Below are 27,974 nucleotides of genomic sequence, written 5' to 3' on the forward strand. Positions count from 1 at the left end.
GCAGGCCCATGGGCGCATCTAGAGGGCAGGTGTTTGAGAGTTTGATGGTGGTTCTCCCCTGGCTCCCCTCTCTAAGGCTGGAAGCATACCTATCCATCTTGGTCCTAAGGTGATGATATGACATAAAGATGGAGGAGGAAAAGCGGGGGCAAAGACAGGGGCCACAAAGTGACAGAGCTAAGAGAGCCTCTAAGTCACCCCCAACTGTCACCTTCATGCCTGGATAGATTCTTAGAGATAAATTCTAAGCACTGTGGCCCATGAATGCTTCCCTAAAATTCCTCTGTTCTGTAGGTCCAAGGCAAGGCTGTGAGCCCTGCTGTGAAGTTGGGGTGTAGTCTTCACACTGAACCCAAAGGAGCCCCTTTCCCAATTTTCCCAATTGGAAACCCTTTAAACTGGAGAGCCAAGATTGACTGGAAAACCCGCTCAAGCCTAATGTGCATGCTGATAAATACCAGGTCAAAGCCCTTCATGCGCCAGGTGGCACGTGCCTTTAATCTCAGCACTCGAGAGGCAGAGGCAGGTGGGTCGCTGTGAGTTCCAGGCCAGCCTAGTCTACAAAGTGAGTCCAGGACAGCCAAGGCTAACACAGAGAGACCCTGTCTCGAAAAACAAAAACAAACAAAAACAAACAAACAAACAAACAAACAAAAAAGCCCTTCATGCACCCCACATGTGGAGGCCCACACAGGCACAATATGCAGCCTACTGCCCTCTAGCTGCCCTTTTGTTTGTCCCTCTACTGTATTATGCACCTGCCACAGGAGGAGGAAGGCACTGAGCATCACCCAAAGGAGGAAACCACTTAGAAAGTAACTGAGAGGTGACAGACTAGGGCATAGCAACAGCCACTAGGAAAGAAGGGAACGTGCAAACCTGAGACATGGTCTAAACATGGGCTCCACTCAGTGGGGAGTCAGAGGTAAGGGAAAGGAGTTGGGATTAGGAGTCCTGGTGCTCTTAGTGGAACAGTCTCTGCAGACCAAGCAACATGGAACCAAGGAGCAGGCAGCTGCAGCGAGCCAGGGGGAAGGAGCGGAGACTGCTCTGCCACAGGTTTTGCCCAGGGGTGGGGGTACAGAAAGCAGAGCACTGCATGAAGGGAAATCACCACAGGACAGCAATGCCCGTGCTTCTGGTGAGGATGGCAACTTTGTGAGGAACAAGCAGAGAATGAAAGGATGGTGGAGCCCCAAGAACCTGGGAACTGGACCAAAAGAAAGAGCCCCCGCAAAGGCAAAGGGGACCCATTAATGGTACGATATACACACCTGAGGTGTAGAGGCCACCAAGGTCAGAAAAGTCCTGCCTTGTGTCTAACAGATCTCAGTGAAGCGAGAGGTCAAAGGGCTTTGTATGTGTGCCAGGGAGGTGGGGACTATGTCTCAAGAAATAGCACTGGTCTTCCAGACAAGGACAAAAAGCTCTGAGGGGGCACCGATAGCTCAGCCAGCCTAGGGGCACCAGAGTATAGCCTGGAGTGTACAGGAGATACAGTCAGTGTTCATGCTGCAATGCCCTAAAGAAAGTGGAAGTGGCATTGATCACAGGAGGGGATCAATAGGCAATGGTGGTTTGAATCAGATAACCCCCACAAGTCTCAGGGATCAGAATAGTTGGCTCCCAGCTGGTGGCTGTTTGAGGAGAATTAGGAGGTGTGGATTTGCTAGAGAAAGCCTGTCACCAGAGGTAGGCTTTGAGGTTTCAAAAGACTTCAGCCACCTCAAGTTAGCCCTCTCCGCTGTTTGTTTGCAGGTTGAGGTGTGGGCGTGCTCTCGGCTGCTGCTCCAGTGCCATGCCTGCCTGCTGCTGTGCTGCCTGCCATGACGGCAATGGACTCTTATCCCTCTGGAACCATAAGCTCCCAATAAACCCTTCCTTCTGCAAGCTGCCTTGCCCATGGTGTTTGAGCACAGCAATAGAAAATGGTGGACGTGAGGCAGAGGAAGTTAATGTGCCACCAGGAAGCCCTGCAGTGGGAGGGCTCAGGGTATGCACTGGCCAGGAAGGCAGAGGACCGAGGAGGAGGGGACTCAGGGAGAGGAAGATGCTAGGCGTGTGAAGTAGAGGCAGGGATGGAGTCTGCACCTGTGTGCAGGAGACTGTGTGAGCATGAAGGACGGGGAAGGCAGGGGAACTAGGAAGCAAAGAGAAAGCTGCCGATGTCCGGGGGCGGGGGGGGGGGGTTATGCAGTTTGCTCCCCCCATTCCTCATTCTCACTGCTTCTGTTTCCTAGACTTACCCACGACCGTGAGGTTGACTTGGGCCTGCCTGCTGCCCAGCTTGTTCTCCACCACCAGTGTGTAGCAGCCACAGTGCTCCTGGCGCGCAGCCAGGATGGTGAGCTTGCTGCCATTCTCGCTGGTCTCCACCTTGATGTGCTCGCTCTCCTGGATCTGCGGGAAGAAGAAGAAGCAGGAGTGAGGAAAGTGGCTCCTACATTTTCTATTCCCAAGGATGGAGAAGGCAAGGCGGAGGGAGCAGGGACTGCCCCAGCCTGTCTGCGTGGTGGTGCCGACTTGTAATGCCGCTGCTGGGGGAGCAGAGACAGGAGGCTGCCTGGGGACTGCTGGCCAGCCAGTCAGGCATAACTGATAAACTCCATGCCAATAAGACACCATGTCTCAATCGAGGTCGATGGCTTGCTTGAGGATGACAGGATGACACCTGAGGTTGTCCTCTAGCACACACGTGCACACACACACACACATACACACACACACACACAGACATACAGACACACACAAGATAGGTGCTGATTATTCATGCTACAGCACTGCTGAACCCTGAAAACAATATATCAAACCAAACAAAACCAGAAAACAAAAAACCCAAAGAAAAATAACAAAATAAAAACACATCCCAAGACAAAAGGTGATGTGGTAGATTGCACGGTTCCATCTATCTGACATGTCCAGAACAGGCAAATCTATAAATAGAATTCCTCGTAGTGGCAGAGACAGGAGAAGGGGAGGAAGGACACTGACTTCTAGGGTGAGGAATTGGGTAATTCTAATGCTATCCAATCTTACGTATTGACTAACATCACTGGATTGCATGCAGCAATTTTGACATCATTGAGTTGTATGCAGTGATTTTTCTTAACCAATTAAAGTTAAAAAAATTTAGCCAGATATAGCACAGGCTTGTATTTCAGCTGCTCAGGAGTCAGGTGGGTCACGAGTTCAAGGCCAGCCTAGCTCAAAAAGTGAAAAAGAAGACTGGAGCTGTAGCTTATGGGAGAGGACTTGCCTAGCACACGCAGGGCCGAAATCCAAAAGTCAGTCCTTAGCACTGAAAACCACTGCAGTTCCTCGTGCTGGTCTGAATGAGAGCGGCCTCCACAAACGCTTAGGTTTGAATGTTTGGTTCCTAGTTAGAGGAGTGTTTAGGACATGAGCTCTTGTTGGAGGAGGTGTGTCACTGGGGATGTGTCACTGGGGATGGGCGTTAAGGTTTCAAAAGTCCATGCCAGGCCCAGCCTCTTCTCTCTCTCTGTCCCTAATTCCTGCGGATCAGGATGTAAACTCTCAGCTACCGCTGCAGCGCCATGCCTGTCTGCCTGCCGCCATATACCCTGCAGGACAGTCCTAGACTAACCCTCTGAACTGTAAGCAAGCCTCCAATTAAACGCTTCCTTCTGTAAGTTGCCTTGGTCACAGCGCTGCCTCCTCACAGCAACAGAACAGAACCGTAATGAAGGCGACGCTCAATTGCATTAGCCACATTCCATGCACTCAACATACAGGGCCAGTGGCTACCGCACAGGAAAGCATAGATGCAGAAAGGTTTCATAATTTCAGTAAGGGTTCTTCTGAACTTGATTAATCGGCTCCAACAGGGATAAGAGTCTACCTTATCCACCAGTGTAGAGCAGCAGGGCCATGTTTTCTTCTCCCTCCTTTGAAACCAGCTCTGCTTTCCTCCCAGGGACCAGTGGCTCACCTCTTGACCCATGACAATTTGCATGGCATGCAAACAGTGAGGGGGTTTACACAGACTCCTCGAGCCTTCTATAGCAGTGCTTCTCAACCTTCCTAACGCTGCAATTCTTCAACACAGTTCCTCGTGTTGTGGTGATCCCCAAACATAAAACCGTTAGGAATCATAATGTAAGTATCTATGTTTCCCAATGGTCATAGGTGACCCCTAAGCAAAAGGGGCGGTCGACTCCAAGGGGGTCACAACCCATAGAACTACTGTTCTGATAGGTTCCTAATTCAGAACCAGCGCAGCACTCTGGGATGTCGGCTGATCACACACACACCTGAGTACCATTACTAAGTGTGAACAGCAAAGAGCTGAGTCCTCCAAATTTCTCTACAAGTAGTTTTTTTTTTTTTGGCAATTCAACTGTTTTCATAGGGAGCATTATTATAAATTGTAGCTATACTTCTGTGCCATTCAGCCAAATATCTATTTAATATATAATTTATATACACAAACACCTAGGCTTGCTTTGATCTTTCAGCATGTGGTAAGGGGAAGCCGTAAGCAGATAGGAATCAGGAGACTGATGTAGAACCACTGAAGTGACGGTGTCAGAGGGGTCATCTGAAGGCTTTGATTTTTCTGCCTCCAAAGAGGAATTCTAGGCAGATGGACTCAGATGAGGCAGGAGTAATTTTATTAACAAACTGCCTATAAAGTCAGGGGTTACTGGTAGACGCAGAAGCAAAGGTCAGCAAGAACTCAGTTTGTTGAATAGGTTACTGCTCCCCCCCCCTTTTTTTTTCTTTTTCAGTAATTTTTTTTTCAGTAACCAGGTTTTGTGATACTAGGCAAGTTTCCTACCATTAAGCTATATCCCTGGCCCTCTGTGTTTTCTTTGGACAGGACTCTGTAAGGTTGGCTGGGCTGTCCTTGATCACGCAACTCTCCTGTCTCAGCCTTCCAAGTGTTGGGATTCCAGGTATGCACCACCACGGCCTGTGCTCTCTCTCATTTCTGAAGTGGAGAAGAGCAATACCATCTCTCCACCACAGCACTTCCCCTCTTTTTTTTTTTTTTGGCCCAGGGGCTGTAAGTTGTCCTTAGGCCACCCTGCTTTCATGACTGACCTGCTTTCGGAACTTCATCCATGTGCAAGTGATGGGTTGGGTACCAGCCACTTTCCCAAACAGCTCCACAGGCTCTCCTGCGCGGACCTTCTGGTCCTCAGGGAACTGGATGATCTGAGGGGGCATGGCTAGGAGACGACAAACAGAATGTGAAGCGGTGGGGGCGGGGCTTAGACATGCTGATCTCACTGGCACTGCTGGTCATGTTGGCCTATTGGTGCCTCTCTTCCCTTCTGGAATCTTCAAGATAACAATGAAGGTACTGACCCCTGCCTGTACAGACCCCATACTGAGCACAGGGACTCTGTAGAATCCCCAGAAGTGTTCCACACAATTTATCCCACACAGTTCTTCGCAGATTGGTTTTGGTGGAATTTGGGTCTCCCCATACCAGTCTGAATCTTGGTCCCAGATAATTTCTTAATTTAGCATTACCTTGTGGCTAACCTTTCAGTCACCCTGGCTGATAGGCTCGATGTGGTTTGTGCCTTCAAATATCTCCCCAGGGACAACAAACAACTCCAGGAAAACAAGGACATACAGAGCAGGGCCTAAAAGCAGCAGGATGTGGGCCACGCTCATGCAGGGTAGAGTGGAGGAATGAGGCTGGGGCTCAACTCTGCAGAAGGGACGGAAGAGCCACCGGCAGGCTGTGATAGGGCACACCCAGGTGGAGGCAGAGGAAGGGAGCAGGAGACATGTGGGTGAGGCAGCAGCTGGGCATAGGTTCCCTAGAGGAGAAAGATACAGCCCAAAGTGCGGAGCTTGAAGGAGGAAAAGGCCTCTGCCCACTCCCCGTGTACGGTCAGTCAGAGGCAGAGAAGGCTCTACGGCAGATGACTCCCTTGTCCTCAGCTAGGACTCTGGCTATTACCTGCTTTCGTAGGTGTCTTGGGGGCAGGTTTCTTTTTTACAGTTGCATCACCTAAAACAAAGAAGTACACAAGTTACCAAGTTAAGAAGTCAGTTATGATTTCCCAGAATGCTCCTAGGTCCTCGGAGGATGCTGTCCTGCCCTCTGGCCGCTCATCTACAGAAAGCCCTCATTCTGCTGTATCTTCCCATGGATCTTCTTGCTGCCCTGATACAGTCTTAGGATCCCATGACTATCAGTCCCCAAGGGCCTCTACAGGAGCCCCCTAGAAGCAGCGGGATAGAAGCTCTTGAAACTCTAGTGCCTCTCACGGCCCTATTGAAAGATGGCAATCGAAACCTCAGAAAACTACATGCTCACCCTAACTTTCAGGAAACTCAGAAAGGAAATTATGTCAGATAAAGCGACTAAAATTAGCCTTGGTGTGGATCCAAGGGTCTCGGGCTTCCTTTGGGTCACAGGCTGTGACTAGTAGTTGTTTCTTTAAAAACAAAACAAAACAAAACAAAACAACTCCCAAAACCAAACATTTGATGAATGGATCAATGAATGAATGGAAGCTGGGAGAGGTGACTCATGCTGGCAACCTCAGCCCTTGGGAGGCTCAGGCAAGAGCACTGTCACAAGTTCAAAGGCAGCCTGGGCAGCACAGCGAGTTCCCAGCGAGCTTGGGATGCTAGACACTATTGCAAGCGCCGACGTCAGAAAAAAAGTGAGCGAATGAATAGTATTTTGCTATCTTCCCATCTTCCCTTCCTACTCTGCTTTCTCTAACTCAACAAGAAAACTGACTCAGACAGAACTGCCTCACAGCACAAATCTACTTATCTGGCTAAATAAAAATATACACATCTAGAAACATCATGAGTTATTTCTCATGACTTCATTTCATATTTCTTCCAGGTCATTTTTAAAAATTGAAATATAGCCGGGCGTGGTGGTGCATGCCTTTAATCCCAGCACGCGGGAGACAGAGGCAGGCAGATCACTGTGAGTTCGAGGCCAGCCTGGTCTACAAAGTGAGTCCAGGCTAGTCAAGATAACAGAGAGAAACCCTGTCTCGAAAAACCAAACAAACAGAAATCAAAATATATCATTTCTCCCTCCCCCTCAAACCCTTCCTTTGCTCTCATAAGTTCATGGCCCCCTTTTCTCTTTAATGTTGATAACTGCTTTTTCTCCCTAGCTAAGGGAAGCCACACTCAAAGGCTCCTATTTATCTGACACTCTAGAAAGGCCATATTGTAAGAACAGAGGACAGATCAGGGAAGGACTGGCAGGCAGCACGGGAGACCTGTCCTGACTAGTTGTCATTAAGTGACCTCTCAAATGGTTCAAGACTCACACAACTGGGCACTGCAGAAGACGCACAGGGAAATGACACTGAAATTCAAGGGCGGAGGGGGGTGGGGGTGGGGGATATCACCAAGGAGATGTGCCGTAAGTGCCTTATATGAATCCTAGCCCTTGGGCTAGGGATTTAGCTCAGGACTGAATGCTTGCCTGACAAGCACAGGCCCTGCTTTCTATTCTCATAACCACAGAACAAGAACACACACACACAAACACACACACACACACACACACACACACACACACACACACACAGAGAGAGAGAGAGAGAGAGAGAGAGAGAGAGAGAGAGAGAGAGAGAGAGAGAGAGAGACTGCAGCTCTACTCATAACCCTTACCCTGATTTATCACCCTCCTCAGTACTTGCCATATAACAAACTACATATTCACCTGTTTTATGTTTGCCCTTCCTTTCCCACCAAAGTGCAGTATCTTGTGATGGAGTGTTTTTGCTGTTCGCTGTTATATGTCTAACGTGCATGACACACAGTAGGCACTCAGTAACTGATGCCAAATAAATGAGTCGGTGGATATTGAGGCACTTGGCTACTACAGAGTAGAGGGGCAGCCCTGGGGCCAGCCATGGCTGTGGAAGTGCTCTGTGACAAGGTGGATTGGCCAGCTCTGAGTATTTCCACAGAGGAGACAGTGCTCTCTGAGAGGACAACTGAAAGGAGGGGACCCTGACAGAAACACCTGGAGACCACTGTGGCCTAGTAGCTGAGCCTCAGGGAGAGGCCTGCTTCCCCTCTGGCTGGCTGCCACAGCTGTTCCCTATCTTGCTGTGGGCCTACTATGTACCACTCAGTAAACACTATGAAGCAGGGTAGTGGAGAGAAAAACCAAACGTGTTGAAAATTAGGCTTCAAGGTCCTAAACATTAGGTAGTGTGGTTCACAAGAAAACCTTTTATCTCCCTTTGGCCATAAAGAATGCTTCTGGAACAGCTGAGAGTGTGTGACTACAGTCAATAAGTTAGATGATAGTACCCTTTTGATGCTTTTCTATTTTGATCATCGTAATGTGGTTCATAGAACACATTTGATTTTTAGGAAAAATCAAGTCTAAACTATTTAAATGTTCAAGGTTTCATAGCTATAATTTTATTTCAAGCTGCTCATAAGCATAATTATGTATGTATGTATATATGTATGTATGTATGTATATGTATATGTGTGTGTACAAGGTAAAGAGAAATATGGAGAAATAGGGAATGCTGGGTATATAGCTCAGTGGGGAAGAGCACTTACCTAGTGAAGGCAAGACCCTGAGTTCAACCAGAAGGAAAGAAAGAATATATGAAAAAGCAAACAGTAAAATGTTAATATCTGAGGAATCTGAAGGGTAAAATATATTTATTTGTGTTACATTTTTTTGTGATTTTTTTCCTATAAGGCCAAAATTATTTCAAAATAAGAGTTCACTAGGAAGCTAAAAAGTAAGCTAAGGGGACTGGAGAGATGGCTTAGTGATTAAGAGCACTTGATGCTCTTACAGAGTACCCAGGTTCAGTCTCTAGCACCCACATGGTGGCTTCCAACATTGTGTAACTCCAGTTCTAGGGGATCTGGTGCCCTCTTCTGGCCTCAATGGCATAACACACACATGATACACATACATACATGCAAAGAAACACTCATACACATAAAATAATAATAAATAGGTCTTTTAAATTGTTCTAAAAATAAGGTAACATCCAGTTTTTCAAATGCAGCAGAAGAGAGAGCATTGTGTGTGTGGAGCATATGGTCACAAGGTCATCACTGGGGAATGGTAGACCCAAGGCCTAAGAAGATGGACATAGAGAACGGGGAGGAGCCCAGGTTAGCAGCAGACGATGCAGTCAGATGGCGATGGTGGTGGTCATCAGCAGGCTAGCTGGGAGATGAAGTGAAGCTAGTATGCCAATTAAACTAGAGACAACTCAGTATTTAGTTCCTCTAATGAACTTAGTTCATTTCAAGTCCTTAATAACCTGTACATGATTAGTGGCTGTCACGCAGTGCAGGCACAGAACATGTCTATTGTTACAGAGAGCTCTGACGGACAGTGTTAGCCTCGTGTGCCAGAGAGCTGGGTCTTTAGCCTGAATGATCAAGGAGCCTTTTCACACACAGCTGTCAGACTGGGTCTGAGTGCCCTCACTCAGGTATTCACAATTCTTTAGGAGGACAAGGACATCCAATTAGGATACTGCCACCACTTGGAAGGCACTTAGAAGGACCACACAGAAAAGATGGATGAGTGACAGAGGAAGCATTAACAGAATCTAGAGAACTAAACAAAGTGGGGGTACACAGGTCCTTTGAGAATTGCTATGTAGAAACATGGGGGAAATTGTAGCAAAGGAAAATGGAATGGGAATGTGAGTGATGAATAGTTTGGCCCGGTCAAGTGGACTTGATGGATGAAAGTATCGATCTGTAGGTAAGCTTCTAGAAGCCAATGTCAGAACCATGTAGAAACACTGGCAGATACCGGAAGGTAAAGATTTCAGATTTAAGCTGCAATTAAAATGAGATCTGAGAAGCTGTGTCAAAGACTGAGGGAGAAGAATGCAATGAGATATGGGCAGCGCCAGGGCTTACCCCAGGAGATGCACCTCTAGTGACAACTGGGTGACAAACGGGGCCTGGAAGGGCCTAGAGAGTAGAAAGAATGTCACTGTGAGCAAGGATGGAGGATAGATGTTGAGAGGGATGTCCAGATATAAGCAGAGCAAAGTGCAGGATGATGCTGGAGGCTTGTGTGTCACACACACACACACACACACACACACACACACACACACACACACACACACCAATCCAGAGGACATGGCCAAGGAAAATGGAGAGGGTAGGTGTATAAGGAAGCAGCAAGACACCTGTCCAGAGCTGGGGACGGTTGGTACAACTGCATGGTGTCTGCTTCCACACATGTGTTGATGCTATAACCTTCAGTATTTGAGAATGATACTGCCTCAGACATTGGGCCTTTGAAGAGGTGACTGTGTTAAAATGGGTCATTAGGGCAGGACCTAGTCCAATCTAATTAGTGACCTTGAAAAAGGGAAGGAAAGAGGAAGAGGGGAAAGAAGGAAAGGGGAGAGAGAGTAGGAAAGGAATGGGCAGAGAAGGAGGGAGGGAGAGGGAGGGGGAGAGAAGGGAGAGAGAGAGAGAGAGAGAGAGAGAGAGAGAGAGAGAGAGAGAGAGAGAGAGAGAGAGAGCCCCAATTGAGCAGACCTCTACATACAGAGGGAACCATATGAGGAGGAAGGCCGGGGAGAAGACACCTGCAAACCAAAAGAGAGTTTGATTTTGGATTTCTGGCCTGTGTTTCAGCCACCCTGTCCACCATCTTGTTATGACAGCCCTGGCACACCATTGTAGTTAGTTGTCATAGAGCTCCTGCAGAAAGGGTGGGAGTGAATGAAAAGGAAGAAGACAGTCCTTGGGGTGTGACCTGAGGGTACACAAGGCAGTGGGCAGCTATAAAGGCCTTCCCCTTGCTTGGTGGCTCTGAGAAACCTATGTGGCTAGAAGCTAGCACCAAATAACAGATCTTTCAGTGTTAGGTTTAAATAGGATTGAAGGCCACATCATAAATTTGTTCTATAGACTTGTAGTTACTGCTGTTTGAATTAGCATTTGAATCTGCTCAGTAAGAACAACTTTAAATGTTAACAATGTTCTGTATGCTATACATATTCCATTTGACCATCTGTAGGAATCCATTAATGGTGCTCTGTGCACACAGGAAAAGCTGAGTCACAGGATTCCAAAACTAAAGCTCCTCACAGGTGTTCTACTGTGAGCAAACGCAAGCAGGGTACCTCACCATGTTTCCACCTCATGAAGAGGGGGTTGGGGGTCTCATGTGACTCTGCTGGCTTCCGGAACTCATAAAGCTGTACGTGGCTCAGTTAGAAACAGAGCCACTGGCTGCCATGTGTCCGGCTGCGTTTTTTTTCTTTAGCGCACATACTCCACCCTCCAAGCCTTTGAACCCCTTCTCTGTCCCTGTGCAGAGGGGCTCAGGCTCTGGAGCTGGACTTGGGTTCAAATCCCACCCCATCATGCTAAGCTGAGGGGCTTAAAGCTTGTTATATAACTGCCCAGTGCTTTGGTTTCCTATTTAAAGAGTAGCCTGGGGAAGGCTAACAAGTTGGCTCAGTGGAGAAAGATGCTTGCTGACAAGCCTGATGACCTGGGTTTCATCCTCAAGACTGACCCAGAGGGAGAAAACGAACAATCTCAAGTTGTCCTCTGACCTTCACAATAGTCATGGTGCATGCGCACACATATGCATGTACACACAATAAACAAACAAGTGTGTGTAGCAAAAATTAAAAAAAACTCGAGAAGTATAATTTTTTTTTTTTGGAACAGAAAAACCCAGCACACAGTACAGGCTCTGCACTGGTCCCTTCCCTCACTCAGCACTCTTTCCCAAACAAGCAGATCCCAAAGGACCTTTCTGCTCTCTATGACAAATTTAGCTCCTCTGGTTATTTGGAGCGTGATAGCTAGTCTTGATTGCCAATACGATGGGATTTAGAATCACTTCACCCTGGATGTGGACGACAGTATGCAATAGTTAGGGGTACTGACTGAGTAAAGAGGAAGGGAGCCGAGCACCCAGCATTCACTCTCTGCTCTCTGACCTTGGGTACAACGTGACCAGCAGTCGGTGCCACAGTCAGAGCTGCTCTCACCACTACATTGCCACCCTCAAACTGTGAGCCAAAATGAAGCCTTCCTCCCTTAAGCTGCTCTTGTCACCTCTTCTGGACTAAATCAGTATCTGACCCCGTTGGCCTCTTCAGCAGACATGCTCATGTGAGTTCCATGTCATCAAACCTTATGGTCCTTCTCCTCAGCTCTTGTTGATACAGATGCCCAAGCTCAGTAGAGATCAACTGATCCCTAATTAGTTCCCATTCCTCTAGACTCACCCTTCTTATTATCTCATCCCCTGGAACCTTGTCTCTCACTCTGTCTCCAGAACCCCAAGCTTTCTGCATTAGCAACTGCTGGAGAGGGCCATCCTACTACAAAAAGGAACCAACCATCTTTGTAAATCCCACGATGGCCAAGGGCAACAGGACAAGGCAGGAAATGGACTGCCCTCCATCTGCTGCCTCTGAGAGGGAGCTAGGGCACCTCCCAGGGCAGCCGGGCACCTCCCAGGGCAGCCGGCCACCTCCCATCACCCTTCCTGACACCTCAACTCCCCTGTCTTCATCCAGGTTACTTTGCTCATTGCTACTCAAGACTCCCTTCTGTCAATCTCTCCTGCCCATGTTTTTGATCCTCCATTTCTGTGTCTCACATCCCAGACATCATTGCTCCAGAAGATTCTAAACCCATACTTTAAGCCCCTCTTCCCCAAATCAAACCCAGGACCTTCTCCCCATGTGCTTCTTGTCCCACATCTTCCAAGGTCCTCCTCTTGCCCATAGTCCATGAGCACAAGTGCTCATCAATCCCACCAACTGACTAAGGGCTTAGTCTCTGCTGCCCCTCACCCCAGTATTCACCATCACTGCCCCAGTCTAAGCTTGATACCATCCCAAGGCCTCTTGTCCCCCTAGTCCCTGCCCTAACACATCTGCCATACTGGGACCAAAGTGACTTTTCTCAAATATAAATCTGAAGTCTCTTTTGTTGAAACCTCTCTAGTGGCTACCCACCGGCACTCAGGACCAAGTCCACCCGGTCTAACAAGGTCCTTGAGATCTGCTCCGGTTTTCGTCTCCAGCCTCCCTCCCCACTATTCCTTTGGCTAATATTCCTCCTTATGTCCTCTATTCTCAATGCCCGTGGCTCTCACATTTCAGTGTGCTTTGTGATCACCTAGAGAATCCCGGGTTCCCAGCTGCTATTGGTTGGCTAGGTACTCCCCTAGGTGGTGCTCCCCTATAGTACAGCACACTCAGTATCTTTCTGCATACCAGCCTCTTGCCATGGGTTTTCTGCACATGCTGGCGCCATCGACTGACTTCTACATTTTTCAAGAAGCTGTCAGTTCAGGCACGCCACCTCCAAGAAGAGCTCATGCCTCTCCTAGTTGCGTCTATCCCAGGCCCATCCGGTTTAGAAACCTACTAAGAAAATGTATACGCCAAGTTCCCAGAGGACAGCAAAGGGATCCCCCTGCTGTACGTCTGGGACCTAGGAGCAAACAGGACATGGGCTTGATAAGTAGCTATTAGAAGTTAAGGGTCACAGGGACCTCTGTGGACCTCAGGATTTCTAATGAATTGATGTTGAGATATAGCCAGGGGGCGCAGATATTGTTGCAACTGTACACAACAGTAAGAGTGTGCTCTGTCACCTCCTTGATGAAAACTGCCAGGCACTGAGCCTTCTGCTCTAGAAGGCAGATGGAGGCTAGGGGTGAAGCAGCCCACTAAAATCATAACTAAAGTAAAGGCTCAGGCAGGAAAGCCGAAGTGTTGCTGGAAAAAAATCTGCTCCTCGTGACTGAATCTGGTAATCCATCTTTTGTTTCTGTCCACCCTGCCCAAGCCTAAACTGGTACTGACCTAGAGAACCTTCCTTCTGACATGGAAGGGAGAGGGTCAGTCCCTCAGGGAAGCTTCTGGTCTGCTCAATCTGATGGCAGATGAGTACCCTTCCTATTCTTGCAGAGTGAGTGGGTCTGAGAAGACAGTTGAGAGCTAGTGTAGTGGTAACAACAGTCTTGGGTACAGGGAGGCCCCCTGGATCTCTGCCTCTCTGGGGACATTTCCCTTTTTAGGTAGTTAACTATAAATAGGAACCCAACCCTTTAAAGTTCCCCAAATCAGCACTCACTTGTCTACTCAAGGTTCCTGGGAGTGACACAAGCTGGGGAAGGGAAAGAGAGCCACCCCTGATGCTGGCAAGGGAGCTGAAGCTTGCAGGCCAAGTCTTGATGCACACCCGCCCACACCCACTGAGGAAGGTTCAAGGCACCGAGGACTGTCCTCTCACCCGCGGACTCTCCCTAGTACATTCTTACAGACATGTGAAAACATATTGGTTGTTTTCCCAGAATGAACATCTCTGGGCCAATTGCCCGCTCACCTCCCCTCATAGCAAAGGCAGTCACATTAGAAGATTCCAGAGGAACACGACTCCTCTTGTCTCTCATTTCCAAGACCTTTGGAATGCCATGGCAGTTGTGAAAGAGGAGTCTAGCGCAGCCAGGCCAGCAGGGCCAGCGTTCCATGTCAGGCTCTCCTCAGCTGCTTCTGGGAAGGACTGATGCTGGCAGCTAATCAGCTCGTGGGGAGCCTGAGAAAAGCTGAAGAAAGGGCTAGAAGTAGCCACCTAGGGAGGGGCATCGCTGTGTCCCAGGCACCTGCACCTGCATGTGGGGCACTGCCATATTCAAATACCCACACTAGTGCAGTCTAAGAAGGGTTGGTGCCGGCTTTGGGGGTGGGGGAGGGGGGACATTTATAAAAGCACACTAGCTATTTTTTATGTGTTTCAGTGTTAGAAAAATCTCAACTTCGTTGCCGAATCCCAACTTCTTCTAGATTTCCTCCAGCCCTGTGGATTTGGTCAGGATTTGACATTTCCCATATCCTGCAGAGAATGGTTTTCTCCGTGGTTTTTAAAAAAACTTGATCCTATAGAAGACCAAAAATACTGGACAAAGTGTTTGATATCTACAGAGAATTTCAAGCTGGCACAAGTTTTAGTTTTATAGAGAACTAGAGAACACAAGAGAGGCCAAAACAAAGAAAAAAAAAAAACCCCTGTGATCAGAAGTGCTCCACTGTGGTCATATACCCATATGTAGCTCCTTCCAGAGGTGAGTGTCTGGGCCAGACACAGACCCCAAGAGGACACTGCACCTGAGTTGTCCCTAAGTCACAGAACAGTAAAGGCAGGGGCCCTTAAACCAGGAGGAGCTCATGGATTGGTTAGGAAAATCAAATGCTGTGCACGCAACTCAAGTGTCTGTTATGCTGAGCTGTAAAACCCAGTGGATACCCATTATCTCTTTCCTACTCAGACTCTAAGTCTGTTACGATGCTGGCGCCACGCTCCATTGGTTCTTCACTCTCTTTTTTACTCATATTCTCTAAAATCATCTCTAAAGACTTATGAATGCTTCCTTCAACCAAGTGGTACACTTCCCTTCCTCTACATAAAACTCACAAGAATCCCATTGGCTACTGAGACCCCCTTCAGGAGGAGCATCCCAAAGTGGGGCTTTAGGCTCCAGGCCACCTTCCCTGCAGGATCCTCCCATCGCTGTGTAACCCCAGCTTTGCTTCTATAGCTTCGGGTGTCTGTGCACACAAGTGGCAGGGAGAATCAGCCAGCTTCCCCTGCACCGTGTTCCTCACGTCTCTCCATCAGTGGCCTGGTGTCATAGCTGGGCAAGTTTGAGAGCAGCCACGGAAGGCATCTGTTGGGTGTTGAGTTCTAAAGGGACCAAGGACTTTGAGGAAAGCTATGTGTTTAGAGGGAGAACCAAGACCTCTGTGTCCTGCTCTGTGGCCTCATGGCTTTCTTGCTCTGCCCCATGTCTGAGCAATCCCTCGGGACATGATCACAATGAGCCAGCTTCTGGACACATGGCAGTTCACTGAGGTGTTCCTGTCTCTCAGTGGCCAGCTCAGCTCAGGCATAGACTAGGGTACCCCACCTCTGTTTTATCTCCAAAACAAGAAGAGGAGCCATTTCTGTGCTGAGGGAGTAGGTAAAGTATTCCAGGGATGCTGATATTAGATTTTTACCAAGAAGAGAAAGTAAACACAAAAGCTATTATTGGGCCAAGTGACAAAAATGGAGGGTAGACTGTGAATCGATTGGATAATAATTCTGGTTCCGTGTCAACTTTCCTGATTCCAATAATCACATTTTAGTTATATTTTTAGGAGACACATAATGAATAAGAAATTAAATATCTGGTAATGATTTAAAATGGTATTTATCTAAGTGAAAATTTATAAATGTATACACAGAAAATGATAAAAACCATGGGACACCAAGTAAACAACCATTGACTCTTAAGTAAAAGGAGCACAGAGCTCTCTCTACTGTATTTGGACCTTTTCTGTAACTTTGAAAAATGATAACAAAATGGCTATTTTAAAAATCCTACTGAGAGGCATGCAGTAGAAAACACTGCCAGGCCTCTAGATCCACAGACACACTTCAGTGCCTTTCCTTTTGTCTCCTTCCAGGCCCTGACACCTCTGCCACCCCACCTCCTCCTACTGCCCCTTTGGGCTGGGGAAAGAACTGCTGTCCTTGTGTTTGTGCGGACAGCGTAGAGCAAAGCCAAGTCTATGGTGAGGTGAAAGGGGATGTGGCAGGAAGATAAACCACCACAGTCCCATTCCTTACCAGCCAGGAGACGCCAGCCAGGGCAGCTCCATCTCTAAGGCTCAGCTTTGCTTCGCTATGAAGCAGAAGCAACAAGAGTTTGTGAGACAGCGGAGGCTAGGCCACCGTCGTGCAGAGGCGCTCCTGACACGATGCTGTGCACGGGCGCTCAGAACACGGGTTCTGTTTGACCCAGCTGTCCTCCCACCACTCCCTCCAGCATCTGCACAGCTTCTCGCCCGCCCGAGCTCCCGCCTGCCTCCCCTCCCCGGCCAGTGTTACCATTCCTCCTCAAGCCGCATAAACCACATTCCTCTCCCTCCTTCAAAACCTGCCCCTGCGTCCTCCTCACTTCAAACCCTCGCAAACTCCCTCTCGTGTTTGTGGCTTGTGACTTTGGTGATTGGCAGATTAACGAGTACTTTAGTCATGGGGGTCTGGGGGTTGCCTGTCTGGCTTCTTCCTCCTGCTACAGTGAGGCATTGAGGCAGGAGGGGGGCGGGGATCCTAGGCAAGTGTGGTCAATGCTGTCCACTCCTACAGCCAACATCTGGCTCATAGGAATGAAGCACCCCTGGGAACAGGAGGGTGCACTGAGAGGGGTCTGGCTAGCCTCTGTTTGACAGGAAAGTCACTCGCCCTCTCCTCAGGAAAGATGGATTTCCTCCTTAGATTAGGCACTTCACAGCCTTGACAAAACTGCATGTATGTCCAGAGAATCGAGCATGTCTGGGAATAAAAGAAATAATGCTAACAGAAATGGCATGTGATGGGCGTATACAGACCGCCATGTGTGATTCCGTTTCGGCAGAGAGGAAAAGCCCTTGCTGCTGAGGTGCTCGTGTATTTACAGACGTATAAAGTGCGCAGCAAAAAAGCAAATGAGTGTCTGAATCAAACAGGGGAGAGAAGAGGATTTTCACATTGTACTTGGTATATTCTTATATGTTTGGAAATGCTCAAATGAGAAAGCAGGCACAAACATATAACCTCAGCAATTACTAAACAATAAGTTATTCCCCAAAGGATAAAAGACCTAAAAGACATCTATCTCCTTTACTTTCTCTCCCTGGAAAGCTATCTTGTCAATGCAAATCTCTAAAGGACAAGAATGCAAGTGGAGGGGAAACCAGAGCTTTAACCTAATGCACTGAATGACAATAGGCTTAGGTTGTTAGGGACCAAGCCAGCACAGGGAGGCAATGCGGCCATCAGGGTGCATGGGGTGAGGTGTCCATCGCTGGACCACAGAGGAGTGAAGCTCCCTTGTAGACAGGTGGGTGGAGTTAACCCTCTGGTGACTGACTGTGTGTTTCCCTTGGAGCCCAAACACTTCTGCCAGCCCCGTTCTCTCAGCTTAAGGCTGTCTCCACAGGGCTCCTGGGTGACTCAGCACACTTCACAGAGACAGCAGGCATACTCACTTCTGCTCTGAATCAACCATGGACAGCGAAGCCAGTTCCTACCGAAAGGCTGATTTTCAGTAATGGCCACACACTGGGATGCTCTGGGAATGTCGACAGACATAGAAATCCAGCTGCCACCCCAGTTTCCGGGGGGCAGCCTGGGCATGGTGGCTGGCAAGCTCTCCAGGTGAATCTAACACACAGGCTGCCAGTGCGGTGATGATGACTTGGCTTGGGTGTTTCAAGGCCTCCAGCTCTGCAGGGCAAAGTGCCCAGTGCTGGGTCTGCTCACTGTCTTCTCAGCCTCACTGCACTTGTTTTTCTCCTCCATAGTTCTGTTCTGACCCTGCCTCACCTTCCTCAGGCCTGCACAGGGCAGGGTTCTAAAGACAGCAGGACCTCTGCTCCTGACAGGTGAGCCACCTCATCACCGCCTGTGTCACAATCCCGACTGTTCTCCTAAGAACAACAATTTATCTGCTCATGTTTTCCCATGGGCAGCACAGCAAGCGCCAGGCAACAATTTTGGAGAATGACTCGACTAACTCATTCCTCCTAGATCTGTGCGGCTGTTCCTGGGTTTTTAACAGTTTACAAAAGTCTACTCTGATGGTTGTGGCTTCTCCACTATCGGAGAGGATCTCACTTCTTGTGAACATCTAGGAGAAACTGTCACTTCACTTTGGCTACCCCTCACATGAAGGCTGAGGACCTCCAACCCCTCAGTCGGATACCCTGCTTTACACAGAAAGGTAAAGCAGCCATGGAACCCCGCCTTATAACAGAAAGACAAGCCATCTTCTGAACAAGGCCCACCACTTTCCTTACCCTCTGGCTTTGTTTTGTTTTGCTTAAACTCACGTTTTAAAGTTTCACTCTGTATCCCAGATTGGGACAGAAATCATTGTGTAGCTCAGGCTAGCTTCACTTTCGCTTCTCAAATATTGGGAGTACAAGTCTGCATCATGCCTGGCTTTCTGTTTATTTTAAAACTTAAGAGAGTTCTGGGGACTGCCCAAGAAACTGTGCCTTATAAAAACCAAAACTGTCAGAGCAAAGTTCTGCTAAGAAAATCGCACTCATAGGCACATCAGAAGCCGGGGCAGCGTGATGGCTCCTGAGGACTTTTGGTACTTCTGATCTATCATTATATAATTTTATTTGATAGGTATTAAATATTGATTATGTAGGTTATATTTTACAACTGCTCTGGTAGAAAGATGAACTAACTAATATGATGCATTTCAAATACTACCTTAAAACAGTTTGGTTTTTAAAAATTGCACTTTTGAGGACCTAAAAGCAACATGTACCCTAAGCACAGTATTAGAGAGGTTGGTCACAGGGAAGCCCAGATTCAGAATGAGGGAGGTGGCCATGCACAGTTTTGGTTACAGCTGCGCCCTCTCTCTCTGACTATTTCTAATACACTGAAATAAGTCTCTGAAAGACACTAGTGAGGTCCTTCTGAGGACTGTGCTGACCTTCAGGGGCATACAGGTACATCCCCATGGTGCCACGAAGGAGTCAGTCAAGTTTGGATGCTCAGGAAAGTTACTGAGGTGGCTCCACTGGGAATTTACCAGAAAGCCACCCATAGAGAGAAGTGTGAGGGCAAAGGCACGAGAGAGGAAAGGAGATGGGTTCCCGAGGGCTCAGTGTGAAGTAGCTGTAAGGGAGTGGGGCAGAGCATGGGAACAGAGGTGGCAGTCAGGGTGGCACATGGGGCTGCACCTGTGCACACGCAGTGCAACAGGTTTGTCCAGGCCAGGGACACACTAGACGCTCACCAGTGGGAGTCTGTAGGCACTGGGGACCATTGGGCCTTCCTGCTGATGCCACAAGGGCAGAGAGTCAGCTTAGGAGGGTTCCCTTGACAGGACAGAATCAACTTAAAGGAGAGGAACAGTTCCCCCAGGGGTATAAGTGACACAAACCGTGAGGCGGGAGGTGGGGAGGGCTGTGGTTGGGAAGATAAAGGGCACGTGGAACTCTGATGGGGTGTCGAGATGGCAGGGGATGGTAGCGGCACGGGTTGAGGTAGTGGCACGGGTTAGCAATCAGGAGGACGTAGGGCCCTTTGGGAGGTGGGCAGAAGCCTGTCCTCTTCTCAAGGAGTTAGGGGCAGAGCTGGTGACCAGGAGGCTCTGCCACCACGCCTGCCTTTGTATGGTGAAGCCGAACGACACTTACTCTCTGTTCCTAGCACAGGGGGAAGAGAGCTCTTGGCTCTCCGGGATTTCATCTCCGGGGCCTTGGTGTTCTCACTTGACCGAGCATCTGGAACAAAAGAAAAGAAAAAAAAAAAAAAAAAAGGAACATAAACACCAGTCAGTAGCTGTCTAGGGAGCTGAGGAGAGGAGGCACCTCAATCAGAAGCCTACCTTGGACCCTAGTTGGCCCACCCACCCCACAGACATTCCACTCAGAGGCCCGCTGTGCCCCACCGAGTGGCGCCTGCAGTGGGCCCTTCCTCAGGGGAGCACCAAAGAAGGAGAGCTTGCTGAATGGGCCTGATAAATCAGGTGGCCAGGACAGTCACCCAGCAGGATGGATGGCCAGGCTGGGGAGCTAGTTACCGCTCTCTGCTGTAGCAGCAGAGACTGCCAGGACTAAGACCACCTAGCCGGGCTGAGGCCCTCAACTTTATTTTTATTTTACTTTAAATCCGATTGTAGCCCCCTCCCCTGTCTCCTCCCAGCCCCACTCCCTCCCCTAGTCCTCAGAAAAGGGGGAGTCCTCCTCCTCCTCTACCATCTGACCCCAGCCTATCAAGTCCCATCTGGACTGCCTGCATCCTCTTCCTCTGCCCTGCCAGGGGGAAGAGATCAACAAGTGGGCACCAGAGTCCAGGGCAGAGGCAGCCCCTCCTCCCCGTATTATGGGACTCACAAGGAGACTGTGCTGCCTATTGACTATGTCTGAGCAGCGGAGTCTAGGGCCTCACCACGCGTGGCCCTTGGTTGGTGCATCAGTCTCTGCAGGTCTGTCCCCCTGCCCTCCTTGTAGAACTCCTGTCCCCTCCAGGTCCCTGTATCCTCCAACTCTTCCATATAACCCCCTGTACTCCACTCCAAAGTTTGGCTCCGAGTCTCAGCATCTGCTTCTATCCGCCCTGCTGGGTGGAAACTCAGGTGGCTCGGCTGGTCCCCAAGTCTTTTTGCTCTCCTAGCCCCCACTGGGCCTCAATGTACTTATCTGAATGTTCTACATTTCAAAGGCTCTCTGCAAATGGAGGGGCCTCACAGAGGAAAGAAGCCTGGGTCCCCTACCTTTGGGCTCATGGACTAAAGGGTGTCGTGCGTGGCCTTTGATTCTGAGACTTGCTTTTGCACTGAGCTAGGCCTGGCCAGATGAAGGTTGGTTTCTGAGCAGGCCACTGCTTACAGAGTCTCTGAGACTGAGGCTGGGACTCATTTAGGGCATTTGCGGTCCTTCTCAAGGCAGGCCTGTGAATCCTGCAGTGGCCATTGAGTGGTGCTGGGCAGCAAATTCCTTCTTCCATGTTAAGATAACGCTGGCCATGGGTACGGTATTGGGGGGAGGGGGATCTTGTGGACAGAGGTGAATGGCACTGCTGGCTGGGTGATACTTGGCAGAAAAATGCTCTCCCTGGATTTCCATGAGACTGGACTTTCAAACTTTGTGGGGAAACCACCCAGGACTTAGAGCAGAAGCTGCTGGCTCAATGGCCATTGGCGCTTGTGTTTTCTTTGCTGCCCTTTGGGGAGAGGGTGGGAGGCACCTCCCCCCTACACCCCTTCCTGTCCTCCTCATCCTTCATTTCCTGCTCCCAAGGAGGAAGTTCAGAGGGAGGAGGGGATTTTCCAGCCTGGGCTCTGGCCACATTCTTGTGGCTTGGCTGGAGAAGAAGGGTTCACAGGCTGTCCCTGCCTCCAGGATGGGCAGCCTCAGCTGGCCTTGTCCAGACCAGGCTCCCTGTGAGGAGTGGTGCTAGACTGTCAGGGTTGGGGACATACACTTTAACTGCTTTCCTGGTTGCATTTCTCCTAGGTGACACCGGCGTCCCACGTTCTAGAACGTGGTCTGTCCACACAGCCCCTTCTACTTAGGTCTTATTTCTGAAGCTTAACACCAGCTAGGCCTCCTCCGTTACGTGCCTGTCCTTTCTCTGATCTGGGCAATCCAGTGATGGAGGCTGCATGTGGGCACATACAGGCTCAGCAAGGTGACAACTGAAGGCTATCAAGGTCAATTGCTCGCTGAAGGCGACCCAAAGCCACAACTATGGCAAGGGTTCTGCCTGGGCTTTAATTAGGACTCTAGTGGTTTATGATGATGGGATAAGGGTAAAGGGACAAAGGTGAGAGAGACCCTTTTAAGCAGCATCTGACAACCTTGATACCATGAGGCCTCCCACATAGTGTGGTGCCCACATCCTGCCACCTCCATGAGAGCGAAGGAGCCCCAGGGCTCCTGTTGTCTGGAGCTGACAAAGTCTCAAGTTGCTGGCCCCACTCCAGGGTACCAGTTCCATGGATATATAGAACAGAAAGACCCCCAGGACCTTAAAGAAAGGTACCATTCAGACATGTCTGTCAGCAGGCCACAGTGGCACCCGCCTGTAATCCTAGCACTTGGGAGGCAGAGGCAGGGGGATTGCTGCAAGTTCAAGGCCAGCCTGGTCTACAGAGTGAGTCCAGGACAGCCAAGGCTACACAGAGAAAGCCTGTCTCAAAAAACCAAAAACAGGAAAAAAAAAGAAAGAAAAGAAAAAAAAAAAGAAAAGAAAAAAGAAAAAGAGAGAAAGAAAGAAAGAAAGAAAAGGGAAGAAATGTGTGTCTTCGCTTGTTTTCCCCTTCTCAGGAAAAGGGGAGCACATAGTACTGCGCTCCTGATTCAGCATTTTTCCCCTGGTAAGTTCCAGAGCAGAGAGGAGCTTTATTCTGGGAAAGAAGGAGCAAAATTCCTTCTGAGGCATGAGCAAGCAAAGGTGAGAGGCCCAGTTTTCTGGCTTCTGAAAGAGAGTGGTGGGGGCCTGGGATGCCTTTCCTTGTGGGTCATGATGGAAGCTATTTTCATGCAAGTTGGGACCAAAAAGGGGGAAAGTTCTCATTCTGTCTTAGCCATTGGCACCCCCCCCAGAACCCCCACATCTTTGCTTCTGTAGCTGTAGAGAGGGAACTTGGATCTTTTCTAGCTCACTGCATCCCAAAGTGCAGAGAAGGCAAGGCACAGACTTGGAGAGACCAAAAACACCGTTTACCTAAGGGAACCCATTCTTTTCTTGTTGGTTTTGGGTTTTGGTTTTTCGAGACAGGGTTTCTCTGTGTAGCCTCGGCTGTCCTGGACTCACTTTGTAGACCAGGCTGACCTCGAACTCACAGCTATCGGCCTGCCTCTGCCTCCCGGGTGCTGGGATTAAAGGCATGCGCCACCACGCCCAGCCTTCATTCTTTTTGTTAACCATGTTCCCTCACCTTCTCGTAATGGGCTTTAGCATCCTCCAACCTCAGAAAGCCCTGCTCCCAGCTCTGCCTGCCTCAGTGTCCTTGGCACTCAGGGACTGAGGCGCCCTGGAGGTGTGAGCACTTTGCCTGGAGTGCACATTGGGCTGGCTTTAAGACATTCCACTCGCTGCAACTTATCTTCCCATGAGGCCGTGAAGAAAAGGGGCTCAAATTTCTCTTCCAAACCCAGAGGACCAAGGTTGGGGGGAGCAGCACCCTCTAAAGTGCTAGTCATGTGGGGGCTGTGCATGCAGCATGGGGCCCAGCCAGGGATACTGAGCAGCTGGGCCACTGTGAGAATCGCAGTGGAGAGTGGGCTGGGAAGACCAAATGCCTAATCAAAACCAGCTTTGTCCTCACATGCTGCCCAGGGGACAAAAATAATAGTAATAAAAGTTTAAGAGCAGCTTGTATTTTCTGTCTATTTTAATCATTTGTGATGAAACTGGATTTTATTTCGAGATCTGGGCCTCAGGGCTGGAGTCCTTTGCTGGCCTCGTTGTGTCCCTAAGAAAGTATGGGGGTAGAAGATAGAGGTGTGGAAAAGTGTCGGGGAGGGGGTGGGGGGAGCACCTTAAAGTGACCAGCAGATTTGCCCTTACATGGACAATGTCTCACCCCTTTCAGTGCTGGGCTAGGATTCAGGCCCGGGATAGGGCTTTTGTTGTTGTTTTGTTGTGTTTGTCTTGTGTTTGGTTTTGGTTTTGGTTTCTCTCACAGGAAGTTAGATCTGGACTCTGACCCTAGGCAAGGGAGCAGGAGACTTTGAGAAGCTTCTGGGAGGAGGCTTGAACTCGGGGGACTCCAGGAAGGGCAAAGCAAGGGGCGAGGCTCCCACACCTTCTGGGGTGGATCATTTCTTCTTCCCTGGCTGTTTTGTTTTGTGGCGATGGGGCCTTGGATGAGCTCCTAGACGGTGGAAAGGGAGCCTTCCTAGTTAGGAGAAACCCACCAGCTCACCAGAAGCGCAAAGGAGAAGTGAGGAGCGGTTAATGGGTGTGGAGCCAGCAAGGCACCTCAGTGGGTAAAAACACTTGCCATCGTGCTGGAGGATCTGAGTTTGATCCCTGGGACCCAAACAGTGGAAGGAGAGAAATGAGTCCTGAAAATTGTCCTCTTAGCTCTACACATACTCTATGACATGCCCCAAGCTCTCAAATACATAATAAAGTGTAATGAAAAATCAAAATAACGGGTGCTATTTATTAGGTATTCATCCCACGCTTGCACATGCATATGTGTCTGTCCTGTGCTCACAGCAGGCAGAGCCATAATGCTCATCAATGTTTAAATTATGTAAGTTGCTTCCTTCCCTCCCTCCCCTTTTCTACCCTCCTTTTCTCTCCTGGTTTTGCAGACATGCTGTAGCCCAAACTGGCTGGAACTTGCCACACAGCCCAGGCCAGTCTTAAACTCAGCACAATCCTCTGGCTAACAGCTACTCAAGTGCTCAGAGCTACAAAAACAGCAGTCTGATTGAGTTCAACTGAATCCTAACTAGCCGCACATGCGGATTTAAAGAACAAATGTGAAAGCAGGAGAGGGTCAAGGGGCACGGCAGGACTCAGGCCAAGGCAGGTTGGCTTCTGCTCAGCGACAGTCAGTCAGCTGACCACAGTGGTTGGGAGCAAGTACTTGGGTTTAGGTTCCCACCCAGCAGGTGACCGGTCTCTATGTATTTAATAAGAGTGACATTACTGCCATTCTCCTGAATCCCTCTGGTCAGGGTCACTAATGAGCTCTGCACTGTTCTTCCCAATGGTCAGTGACCAGGCCGAGCTGTATCAATGGCAGCAGCATCTGCCTCGTTGGTCATACTTTTCTTTCTAGAATCTTGACCATGTGGCTTCCAGGTTATCTTTCTTCTTAAGGGCATTCATCCCACGCCCCTTTGCAGACCCCCGACTGCCCCTACCTCTCAGCACTGTACCCTCCTCATCTCTCTCTGGTCTTATCTTCAGTCAGGAACTTGGTGATCTCTCCATGTGGGTTCGGTGAGCAGTCCCTGGCCCTCGTTAGCCTTGTTTCTTGGCCTTCTGCACTGCTGCCTGGCCCAGCAGCCTGCAGCTTCTTCCCACACTGCCCACAGCCTCACTGTGCCTTTCTCTCACCTCTTTTCTCTTACTTCTGCAAGTTCTGTCCTTACTTCTTGCAGATCTCTATTCAAATGTTCATTCTACAGTAGTCCTCAGCAACCCTTTCCTGACGCAGTGCTCCCTATCACCTGCCTGTGCTTGCCTTGTATCACATGGGATTTAAGTGCATATGTAAGCATGCACACACACACATACAACACACACACACACACATAAACACACATATGCACACACAGTCACACATACACATATTCACATATAGACACATAGTCACATAGTCACACACACATACACAGATACACACACGCTCATACAGACATACCCTCATATTCACACACATGGGCACACATGTGCATACAGACACACATACTTACAACACACACACTCCTACAATACACAGATATACACACTCTCATACAGACATACCTTCATATTCACACATGTGGGCACACATGTGTACACAAACACACACACTCACACACACAGACACATGCACCCGTGTCAAGTCCTGAGATGAGAAACATTTTCTGTTTATTCTCAGCAACATCAGCTCCTTGAGCTGTGCCTGGCTGGGTGCACACCTAAATATTTGTTGGATGGATGGATGCTGATCTGGGCGCCGCTGATACGTGCTCCCCCTACGCAAAGACTTGTGATCTTTTGTGGTTGTGCAGCCCTGCTCTAAGGCTGAATGCTGTGGCTAGGGCACTTGAGGATGGGAGGCCTGAGCTGGGAGAGAATCATAGGGGTTAAATACTCAGTCCCTTGAGCAGAAAGAACTTCTTGGCAGAAATGGAGGTCAAGGTCTCTCAGAAGTGTCTTGACATAGTAATTCCCTGACCAGAAACAGCCTACGGAAGGGTCTGGCAGGATCAGACACTGAGCTCTATCAGAACAATGTACATTGCAATGTACTGGGTGGGGCTAGTGCTTCTTGTCAGTCAGCTTTGCTGACCTCCTTGGGAAAAGTAGCCTGCCCCCTAGTTAGAAACTGAAAAGATGAAGTACATTAAAAGTCAGCTGCTCAGTACCCTTCTGGGTGGAACAAGTAGACACTTAACCTTCTGCTGAGTTTGGAAGGAAGGGCATTATGACCATTAATAACAAAGGGAACAAATGCCCCTTTTCATAGGAAAATGACCCAAGTAGTGATGTTGATAGCCAGACATGCTGCATTCTATAGGTTGCCCCTCCTGCCTTATAAGAAACAGAACACTTGCCAGGCATGGCGGCACATTCTGGCACTCTGGAGGCAGAGGCAGGAGGATCTCTGAGTTTGAGGCTAGCTTTGTCTACTGAATGAGTTTCAAGACATCCAGGACTACACAGAGATGATGGTGATAATGATGATGATGATGATGATGATTTATTTTATGAGACAAGGTTTTTTTGTGTATCCTTGGCTGTCTTGGTCTCGCTCTGTAGACCAGGCTGGCCTCAAAGTCACAGAGATCCTCCTGCCTAGATCTCCCGAGTGCTGGGATTAAAGGCATGGCTCTTATTTTTATTTCTTTGTTGAGGCAGTCTCGTGTGCTGGTCTTGAACTTGTGGTCCTGTTGCTTTGGCCTCCCTAAGGTGGCACACATCCACTCCTTTTAGAATTTGACTAAGACCATGGATCCCACTTTTTAGAAAGATGCTCTTGCTCCTCCCCCCACACCCACATATCTGACTTTGACAGTAGCAAAGGATGGTCAGTCAGATCTCTGAGAGAAGGACAAAAGACAGGCAGTTACTCAGCTTGGCAAAACCCCTAGGCCAAAGGAGGCAGAAAGGTGCCATAAAGGCAAGGGAGCCGTTAGGGAGCCTGAGGTCCTTCCCTTTTGCCTGGCAGTGGTTCTTGGTGGGAAAACAAAGTCAAGTGTAACAAGAAGCTCATCCAGAAGATGACCGCACATCTCCAAGTACAACAGCAAGGGAAGGGGGAGGTGGGGTGGGGTGGGGTGGAGGGCTGCTCCTTTTCCTTTCTGCAAACAGAACCAGATCAAGACCAATTAAGTGTGAGCCGAGCTGTGATCGCTATCTCAGCTAATATCTCTAGCTATCCTTCAAAGACACAGCTCCTCATTTGTAGCCAGGGGCCGAATTCTGATTTCCAAGGGACTGGAGAATAGCTGGTAGCCATCATCAAGATGAGCAGAGACAGCAAAGAGTCTCTGGGCACACCTCCTGAGCAAACAACGCCTCTTAAGTTTCAGAGTGAATGAGTCGCCTAAACAAAACAAAACAAAAAAATCCAAACCAAACAAAACCTCCTAGAAATATTGTGAAAGGGAAAAGGAAATTGCTCTTTGCAAACAAATCTGGAAAAGGTGCTGACACTCTACAGATAAGGGGAACAAATTGCTCTCTTGCCTGCAGGTGGCTGTGCAAATGGGAGCTCAAGAGGCCAGCAG

General features: G+C 49.0%; 1 protein-coding gene across 6 annotated transcripts in view; it reads right to left on the reverse strand.

The window, feature by feature from the left end:
* MYLK (myosin light chain kinase) overlaps positions 1-27,974 on the reverse strand; it is a 247,120-nt gene that overhangs the window by 47,973 nt on the left and 171,173 nt on the right. For 5 of the 6 annotated variants that reach the window (XM_084802385.1, XM_084802386.1, XM_084802384.1 and 2 more), the window contains 4 exons: positions 20,205-20,291; positions 5,939-5,989; positions 5,065-5,192; positions 2,247-2,400 (listed from right to left, as the gene is read on the reverse strand). In XM_084802385.1, coding sequence (XP_084658511.1) covers positions 2,247-2,400; positions 5,065-5,192; positions 5,939-5,989; positions 20,205-20,291 — 420 coding nt within the window. The remainder of the gene's footprint in view (positions 1-2,246; positions 2,401-5,064; positions 5,193-5,938; positions 5,990-20,204; positions 20,292-27,974) is intronic. The other variant, XM_084802387.1, reaches the window with a different exon arrangement.

This window comes from Acomys minous, assembly GCF_964271855.1.
Source record: "Acomys minous genome assembly, chromosome: 11".
In the NCBI taxonomy this organism is placed as follows: Eukaryota; Metazoa; Chordata; class Mammalia; order Rodentia; family Muridae; genus Acomys; species Acomys minous.